The sequence below is a fragment of the Alosa sapidissima genome, chromosome 7 (assembly GCF_018492685.1).
Source record: "Alosa sapidissima isolate fAloSap1 chromosome 7, fAloSap1.pri, whole genome shotgun sequence".
Classification (NCBI taxonomy): Eukaryota; Metazoa; Chordata; class Actinopteri; order Clupeiformes; family Clupeidae; genus Alosa; species Alosa sapidissima.
The window spans coordinates 25,277,407-25,287,406 of record NC_055963.1 but is presented as its reverse complement, the minus strand read 5'-3'; the positions used below and the strand labels follow the sequence as shown (position 1 = coordinate 25,287,406).

At 47.6% G+C, this 10,000-nt stretch overlaps 1 protein-coding gene across 1 annotated transcript in view; it reads right to left on the bottom strand.

The window, feature by feature from the left end:
• Window positions 1-7,155, bottom strand: part of arhgap46b (Rho GTPase activating protein 46b) — a 63,047-nt gene extending 55,892 nt beyond the window's left edge. Inside the window, exons 1-3 of the mRNA XM_042096826.1 lie at window positions 7,078-7,155; window positions 2,441-2,742; window positions 2,251-2,383 (exon numbers count right to left, since the gene is read on the bottom strand). Of these exons, the coding sequence (XP_041952760.1) occupies window positions 2,251-2,383; window positions 2,441-2,742; window positions 7,078-7,094 (452 nt within the window). The 5' untranslated portion in view covers window positions 7,095-7,155. The remainder of the gene's footprint in view (window positions 1-2,250; window positions 2,384-2,440; window positions 2,743-7,077) is intronic.
• Window positions 7,156-10,000: the final 2,845 nt, after the last annotated feature.

The following is a 10,000-nucleotide window of genomic DNA, read 5'->3' as shown; positions in this document are numbered from 1 at the left end:
AGTATCCAACAGAGTTTGGCAGGTTTTTGCAGGCAGTCCTGAGGAGTCTGTGCAAAATTCCAGAGGAAACAAGCACTTCTAAAAACTGAAAGTAACCACAACAACTACTGGCAAGTAACAACAACAAACATAAGTTCAGAATGGCCTCAAAGCAGTTTCACGCAAAACCACAGGAGAAACCCAGTAGCTTTGTACCGCCACCACCTTAATCTCTCTTACTGTACTGCAGCACAGACCCACCATCTCTAATGGATATACCAACACAAATTGTCCACAAACTCCATCCCATGATACGCTTAAGCCAAATCCACATGCAAACACAGCTCAGGAGAGAGCATGCTGCCTTAGTCCTGATTTGCATGTGCGTTTGCACTGACATTGTTGAAGAGAGTAGTAGTACACTGTCTAGCAGAGGCACTGAATGAAGACCCCGAGTTCCTGGAACATGCTCAAATTCTAAAGAACACACATTCTACATTCCAAAGAATAATGTGCTTTATTGGCTCTTTGTCTTGTCCTAATGGGTCTCCTTAGAACCTTATAAAAGGGTGGTAATGCTAGATTGTCATGCTAAAAGGGCATGCTGAAACATTCTTCAAGGTTTTATGTAACTCATTTACACATTTTAGAAAACTGGTTGAAAATAGAAAGGACACGTTCATCTTATACTGATGATACACAAGGAAACATTTTGCGCAATGCTGCTGGGCAGTGTTACTGAGTGGTGTTGTTCAGGCCCATTCCCTTTGATATTGGCCAACAAAGGCTCTTCTTGAGAGCTTCCATCATCAGTAGGCAAATCAAAACACAGGGAACCAGTTAGGCGGCTGTCCAGCGACATTGCTCAAACTGTTGCCCCATGTGTTATCACGTTTAGACTGTAAACCAAGCTGAGTACTGTACACAAGACCATGGTTTCCCTCTCACAGTATTTAGGTGGCATTCTGCTATGGCCTGGGTCCATTCTCCATTCATTCAGCCCTCTAAGAGTCAGAGGGCAAACCGGACCACTCATGACATGATGCACGCTGTGGGTTATGCCCTTACCACCCCAGGGTGCTGTGTTCAAATGTGTGCTCACAGTCCAGTCTTTAGCCTCGCTTCCCCTGCTAGCCAGCTAGCCTGTGCCCAGTGTTCAGCTGGCCATCAGACGGTCTCATCCCCCCGTGCAGCCTGCTGGTGGCTACGAGCTCTGAGGCTAACAGGATCACAGGCTGAGCGAAGGGGAGGATGGTGAGGCAGGGTCCCCAGCTGGGCAATAGGGCTCCAGAGAGAGCAAGGGCAGCTTTAACCAGCCTGTGGACGCTGTGACTAAACAATCCCATTAACCACTGCAACCAGACCCCCCCCCCCCCCGCCCCCACACACACACACACAAACACACACACCTCCTCCTCTCAATCAATTCCTACAGCTGTCTCACTGGACAAAGCCACTTAGGGTGCCATATCTCTCTCACTTCCTCCCTCTCCCTCTCTATGATCTCCCTCTTACTTCCTCCCTAATATCTCTCTTGCTTTTCTGCCCCCCCCCCCCCCCCCCTCCCTCATTACACTGACCAATACATTTTATCCATTTCTAGACATGTGCTAGTCACTAAGCAGTGTCCAGTGTCTTATCACACTAATCTCTTGCCATTGTCAGTAACTGCTTAACCAAAGCAACACACGTCTTCTCCACTGAATTCTCCACCCTCTCAGTATTTATCTTTTTATTCAATTCTTCCTTTACTTGCTTCCTTTCACTGGTTCTACTGCAGCTTATCTGTGCTTTATGTTTGAATAACCAAAGACAGATAACTGTAAACAGACACTGTCTCTCTCTGCCTCTGTCTGTTAGGCGGTTAACGGCCGATGAAGAGATACCACAGACGACCCCATTCCATTGGCTTTAGCCGTGTGTGTGTGTGTGTGTGTGTGTGTGTGTGTGTGTGTGTGTGTGTGGTGTGTGTTTGTGTGTGTGTTCAAGTGTGTGTAACTGATACGAGCATGTGTCTTTGAATTACATCATCCCTAGAATTAGCTGAGCGTGAAGTGAGAGAGACAGAGACACACACAGTGCTTAGAGTTGTATGACCTGCACTGTCTCTGTGAGAATGAGGAAGTACAGGGAGGGTTCTCAGAACCTAATGGCTGGCCAGAATAACTGCACTTCACTGGCCTGTGTGTGTGAGTGTATGAGTGTGTGTGTGTGTGTGTGTGTGTGTGTGTGTGTGTGTGTGTGTGTGTGTGTGTGCGCCGTCACACTCACCTAACCGCCTCTCGTCTCCCATCCAGACTGTCCCCTCTCCCTGTCGAAGGCGTCTCTCTCCCGCTGACATTGTCCAGCTCCTGGGGGGGCGGCACTGGACTCAGTCCCAGTAGCGGCGTCCTCCGCCCCTCTCCTTCTGCCGCAGCTCCCCCCAGCCCCCCAGCCCCACCAGACAGGCCTCCCCCGCCACCGCTGCCCCTCTGGGGCCTCCCGATGCCCCTGAGCTCGCTCTCGGAGCTCCGCTTCATGGCCTGCAGCTGGGCGAGGGGCACGATGTCGCAGGCCGTGGGCCGGTGCCACACCGTCTGCTGGCTGGTGCAGTTGTAGTAGTAGAAGCGGCTGTTGGCCGAGTCGAAGAGCTCCCACCACTGGTTGCCGTCCGACTGGCGCACCGGCATGCCGGCTGGCGGCTCCCAGCCGCACTCGCCCGTCGTCAGGTTCACGTACATGCGCTCACGCGAGCGCGGCTCCAGGATCTCCACCCAATCAGAGCTGCACAGGGGAGGGAGATGGAGAGGCACACAGTGAGGACAGAGAGTCGAGGTCTTGGCAGCCACATGTGTCGCTATTAGACACTTATCATCCTTATTCACAATATAGGATCATTTCAATAAATATATACTGTATACATGTATGTGATGCGATCTGGGAAAACCCTTCAAATCACAATTTTACAAACTTAGAATTCTGACCATTCTAGCAACATCCAAGATATTGGGAGGATGGCATCCACGATTTTGCTAGGGGACAGTGTCCAGAATGCTGCCAGGATGGTATCAGAGTCTTAAAAATCAAGGACTTTTAAGCGCACCATGTGAAATCTATATTCCAAAATACTTGACAATAAATTAATCAAAACCTGCTATACAGAAGGATTGATTTAGTGGAAAAATGAGCATAACAGGTGGGTAACCAGCAGGTTACCAAATTGGCCGATGTTGGTCATGCAAAAATTATTCAGCACAAGTCCAAATCTGCCCTGATACCCCTGTGTCTGAGAGTATTATGTCTGTGGGTTACTGCCTGACGCCTAGGTTCTACCACAAGACATACAGAACAATGTCCTCGTATCTGATGCTTATTGCCAATTTTCACTTGGCACCCACAGCAAAGTTCTTTCTTGATATATATTCCACTCTGTCTTCTGAGTTAATCTGCTGTCCAGCACACAGCAGGAGGCCCAATACCACAGCCGTTGTCATAGCATTACTGGATGACCACAGCCTCGTCTCTAGTAATATAAGGAGTCTGATGTTACACTCAGCACACCACATGAGGTGTAGCTCACACAGCGCTCGTCTAATTCCTCAGATATTTCACTTCACACACACACACACACACACACACATCAACTCGCGAGCTAATCGAAAATACAGACTCAATTCTGCGATTCACATCAGGTTGCCATAGCATGTCGCACTACACAAACATATTTGTTATGACAACCAGTGCTGACCATGGTCCAAATGCCTGTGCACCTGACAAGTGTTTTTTTATGTCTTGACACAAAGTGCAACATGAACCTGAAATACACAGCTAATATGTGATGTCATCAAAAAGTGTCTCAAAGGTACAGTCTACTATTCTTGTGAAAGGGTGTACATATTTGTGGTCAGTAGCTCAGTTTTTCCTTCCATGCTTCTGAAAGTGACATACTGATTGGCTGGGCTAGTGTATGGCTTGTGTTGATTGACTGGGCTAGTGTATGGCTCGTGTTGATTGGCTTGGCTAGTGTATGGCTCACCTCTACTTGTTTGTTTCCCATTTACAGAGCCAGGAGTGTGTATGAACAGAGTTTGTTTCAATGCACACACATAATGGACACCAAGAAGACAGGAGCCATTTGCTGAATTTGACAAAAAAAAATGTATGGGATTAAAACTGCAGCGTATACCTTTAAACGCCTTTGTTTGTTATCTATAGACTACAGGCCAACCATTGTTGTTGTGATTGACAGGTGTGCGTGCGTAGGGGGGGTAGTGGGCGGCTGTCCTTCTGTAGCCTCAAAACCCACTCTGTGGTCACCGGCCCGCATGCTAACCTTACTGAGCCTGTGCAAGACCAGACACACTGGTTATCACCGGTGACTCACACTTGGCAGGAGTTGAGACGATGTGCTCGTTAATGACCTTCCGGTAAACACACCTCAGGTGAGAGAGCAGAGCTGACGATCATGGAAAGACGGAGAGAGAGAAAGTACAGGAAATGAAAAAAGATAAAGAGATGGATGAGCAAGCACAGAGGTGGATAAGAGAGTCGAGTATCGGAGGACAGCGGGAAAGAGAGAGAGAGAGGAAGTGAGGACGAATGGGAAAAAGATAGTAAAGCACAGAGGTGGATAAGAGAGAGAGGGAGAGAGAGAGAGAGAGAGGGATAAAAGAGAGAGAGAGAGATGGCAGGCAGGTTGGCCTTTCCTCTCTTACACTCACATGCTTTAATCTGCTTTTACCAAGAGGCAAAACAAAGGCTGTAGATACGGGATTAGGAAACCTCTCTAGCACACTCCCAGATGGCACACACACACACACACGCACTAAAAAATCAAACACACAAACAATCATTTTAGCATGCTCACGCACAGTGACACGTGCGTGTAAAAACATGCACACACAGTGTTTGCAGTGAGAATTAGAAATGTCAGAAACCTTTGTCAGTGCTCTCCGATGACATTTAAACGTCAATTAGTTTCAGCCCAAGAAGGCAAGTCGAGTCTTGAGTTTGGAACCACTCTCTAAATGTAACTTCTCTTCGGTACATTACACACCCACACACACCAACACAGGTAAACCCTGAGCTGGTTTGCTGCGGCTAATCCAGGCAGCGGTGGCGTGCTGGTGCAGGACCAGAGGGCACAGGGGACAGAGTGCTGCCTAACCGCCTCACTACCTGAGCCAGAGAGAGGAGAGGAGAGGAGAAGAGGAGGAGGAGAGAGGAGAGAAGAGGAGAAGAGAGGAGAGTAGAGGAGAGGAGAGAGGAGAGAAGAGGAGAAGAGAGGAGAGTAGAGGAGAGGAGAAGAGAGGAGGAGAAGAGAGGAGAGGAGAGTAGAGGAGAGGAGAAGAGAGGAGGAGAAGAGAGGAGAGGAGAGGAGAGGAAAGGAGAGGAGAAGAGAGGAGGAGAAGAGAGGAGAGGAGAAGAGAAGAGAGGAGGAGAAGAGAGGAGAGGAGAGGAGAAGAGAGGAGAAAAGAGGAGGAGAGGAGAGAGAAGGCAGCCCTCACCTCTCACCTGGGATTGCACTCAGCTACAGCACAAGGGGCTTGCAGAACAAAACCGACAGCTACCTATGTATATAAATAGCTACAGTATATTCTTTGATGAGCAATTAGTGGTAAATGCAAACGCGCACACACAGAGACACACACACTGTCACACTGGCACAAACACACACAGACACACAGACACACAGACACACACACACACACACACACACAGAAAAAATTACAGTAGCACTTTAGTGGATACGTGCCGGAGCCCCTTAGATGCATTGCATGTGTCTGAAGCCACATACATGGAGTTTATTTAAATAACTGCAGGAAATTATTGTGTACTCAAAATAATGTCAAATTCATCTGACTAAAGTAGCTCCTGCTTAGTAAGAACTTTTTGAGGTCTGTTTTTACATTTTTTTAAAACTATAGTAAGACTGCAGGGAAAGAAAACAACTCGGTGGAAACATTGTGGATGTGTGGAGTTGTTAGAGCGCCTGAGAGGAAACAGAACCTTGTGTTCTATCGATTTTCCCCCCGAGAACACTGAACTTAAAAGTAAGGTCACCAAAAGCACACCTGCACAGTGCACACAAAGTATGGACACACACACGTCCATCCACACACTCACATACATCTGTAAACACATTAAGCAGGGGGGGGGGGGGGCAGAGAGAGAGAGAAAGAGTCCAGTCAAATAAGGTCAAATGGGTTCTCACACAAACACACACACACACACACAAGCACCTGTTGTGGTTTTTCAACATGGCCACAGTGGGTCTCCTGAGTCAGCAGAAAGCCACCCCTCTCAGAGGTCATGTGGATCCTTTGAGCCATATTTAAAGCTCCCCATAGTGTTCAAGTTGAAACAGCCTGAACTACTGAATACACATTTATCTTCATGATGTACTGTACATTGAACATGCAGTTCAAACATTTTATCACTGCTATTGCTAAAGCTCATTGCTAACTAAGTCATTAGTGGAAACAGGCTCTTGTGAATGAGCTACAGGCCTCTCCCATATCCCTTTATTTCAAATAAAACATAAGGGCGGAGGCCTACAAAACTCTTCCCATAACGCCGCTCAAATGCTAAACCACAACGGAGAGCTCTCCTTCTCTCTTTCTCTCCATCGCTCATGTCACCCTTTCTCTCTCTCTCTCTCTCTCTCTCTCTCTCTCTCTCTCTCTCACACTCTCTCTCTCACACACAGTTGTGCTTTTCCCAGCGATGCCGTCCAGAAGCCCATGTGGCATGAATCGGGTATGGTGCCCACAAACCCAGTCCTGAGTGGCCACACGAAGCCGAGGCACAGGCCAAACTGCACCCATAAACCCCAGCCGGGGCAACCAGTGTGCCACCCTCCACCACATTTGAGCTGGGAAACACAAGTCTCTCACAAACGACACTGACTTCACAGCGGTGCGATGACTATGTAAACGCCTTGTTAAAATCAACACTTGAATTCACACACAAACACACACACACACACACACACACACACACACACACACACACACACACACACACAGTTTTAGGCACAGTGAATGAAAAAAAGCTGACCAATAAACATGTGTCGCTGTTTACCAAAAGTGAATGGAACATAACAGCTGAACAGCTTACCTGAAAGATGACAACATACTCCAAATAGGCCTAACAAAAATCCCAAACCTAATCCATGTTCCTATGGGAAAAAAGTCACTATTCCACTGAAGCAAACACCACACTCATGGATACTAAGACACAAGCATGTGGAACACCACCCAATAGGAAGTTTCCAGTCGATATCCACAGCAAGCTCACCTTCATGAGCATGTTTGTACATACAATATGCAGGTAGGTTTGTAAGTGTGTGTGTGTGTGTGTGTGTGTGTGCGTGTGAATACTGACCCTGATAAGAAATAGGAGCTGTCCTGCTGTCTTCCCTGAGGGAGAAATGTGTGTACTTGAGAAGAGGAGACCAGAGACCAGAGGGGAGGGTGTGAGAGTGTGCGTGTGTGTGTATCCTGGTCACTTTTCCCTAACTGTCCCTAATCTTCAGCCCCTTCCATGAAGAGGTATACAACTGTTTGTGTGTGTGTGTGTGTGTGTGTGTGTGTGTGTGTGGAGGTCCTCTTGCGGCCATCTGCCACAGCTCAATGGTTAGCTCTATTTCCGTCCTCTGGGGGGTGTTGTAAGGTCTGTGTGTGTGTGTGTGTGTGTGTGTGTGTGTGTGTGTGTGTGTGTGTGTGTGTGTGTATGTGTGTGTGCCACTGCCCTGTACTGGCCCTCAGAGACCACTGGCCACTGATCCCCCTGTGAGTCAGACAGGCCATGTGACCAACCGGCCCGCAGAGCAGAGAGACCCATTGTGTGGAAGTGCACGTGTGGGCAAAAAACATGCAAGTCTATGTGTGTGTGTGTGTGTGTGTGTGTGTGTGTGTGCTTTTGAATGCACAAATGTGTGTGGATGGAATGTGTGTATGTATGTACGCATGCTCCTGCATTCTGTGTGAGTGTGGTGTGTGCATGTACAGTGGGTGTTGAAAGGTGGAAAGGTGGGTGTTGGTGTGTGTGAGAGTGGGACTTTCTTTCTGTCTCTGACCCGTATATGTGTTCTGAGTCTGACATGAAAAAACATGTCATATTTCACAAAGAAAGATAAGGGTTTTGGACGGAAGTCAAGTGAAAGTAGTTCAAGGTAAAAAGTGAGCAGACCAAGAAGGGAGGACAAAAAAGATACAGATGAAGAGAGAGAAAGGAAGAAAGAGAGGAAGAGAGGAAGCCGTGGAGGAAAAGACTGGAGAGGTCAGGGAGGGACATAAAAGACAAACACCAACAAAGGGGAGGAGTGTTGTATGCTGGCGAGTAAAAGAGAGAGAGGGGGAGAGAGAGGGAGAGAGAGAGGGAGAGAAAAGAAGGGAACAGAGAGAAGAAAGAGAAAGAGGAGAGAAAAAGAGTTTCTTTAATCTGTGTCACATGCATAAGCTGCACTGGGCCGACTCCCTCCAGCTGGCTACAGTGTGTGTGTGTGTGTGTGTGTGTGTGTGTGTGTGTGTGTTTGTTTTTTGCGGTGTTTGCATGCTCTATGAAGGAGACTCTTACAGGGACTCAAACAGGGATGAATAGAGCGCCCTCCAAGGCCAAAACCGAGCATGTGGCATAGAGATATACACAACACCAAACAAACATAAACAAACACACAAAAACACACACATTTTTTTTTCATGTGTTTTGTGGTCCCTGGCTAAATGTAAGGACATTCACTCACAGAACAAGCACAGACACTCACATATCTGAAGCACATGCATACACTCTACTTGATGAAATAGACTATTCTATTTAAAACAGCTGAACTCACACCTTTATCAGTATGTACAGCCTCAACATTCTCAAAAGCTCCACACTCTCTTCACTAAACCTACACCTTCACATAAATACTATGGAGAAAATAACATAGGCTGAAGTAGGCCAAACAGTTCCACTATAATGAGCCATGGTCAGTCCTGAACAACACTATATCTGTATCTATAACTATATCTATATCTCACCTATTGACCTTACTGTCTTATAGCCGAACCTTAACCCTGGTCAGTTCAGAGAGAAACATACAGTGTAGCAAAAAGAGTAGCTCCTTACCAGACTGGACTGTGAGAGGGTGTGAGCCCCTTCCTTGTGGGTGTCTTTCTGAACTCTGTTACCGAGCTTCTGGGGGCCAAACCGTCCCCTGTGCCTGTCCGTCACAGCTGACTTTGGCACATGCTCACAGTGTGCCTGTCTCACACACACTCTCACACACACACACACACACACACACACACACACACACACACACACACACACACACACACTACCACAGCCTCCCTTTTGTCCCCTGACAATAGCAGTGGGCTTAATATCAGACGGCAGTGCAGCCGGGGTTCACTGTAGTGGCCCACACACACAAAAGAGGGCCGGGAGGTCCACACAGCGCAACATGACCTCATCATCACTTGACCTCATCATCACTTTATTCCTATATTCTAACATTCCACTATCAGAACATCAGTGGAATTTAATAAACATAAATCCACCGAGCGAAGGAAGAGAAGGCATTCTCCTAAAGGATGGATTCCCAGCCATGTTTTAGATGCAGTCAAGTGCGGCATACATCAACAAGCCAGTCCTGTAGCACTTCAAAATGGAACTGATCTGGACTGTCCCAGTTTCATTACCTAGATCATGAGTCCAAACATGCCGCAGTGCGGACTCCTAACGGTGACCCTGATTCCTGACGTTGGCGTGTGTAGCCCTGTGTGTGGAAGTGAAAGTGCTGCTCTGTGCGGAGCCCCGTGTGGGGTAAACAGCAGCACAGAAAGGCCATTCACCACTGGCCTCTGTGATGTGACAACACACCAGACGGGCTATCTCACAATCGCCTCTTGTTATGAAGCCCCGGAGGGCTACTGCTGCCGTGTGTGTTTACAGTCGGCCTTGACCTCACAGAAATGAGAAAACTCAAATCTACTTTTTTCATGTAGTCTCCTGGGGTAGTGAAATTGTTGTGTGTGTACTTTACAAGACAGGC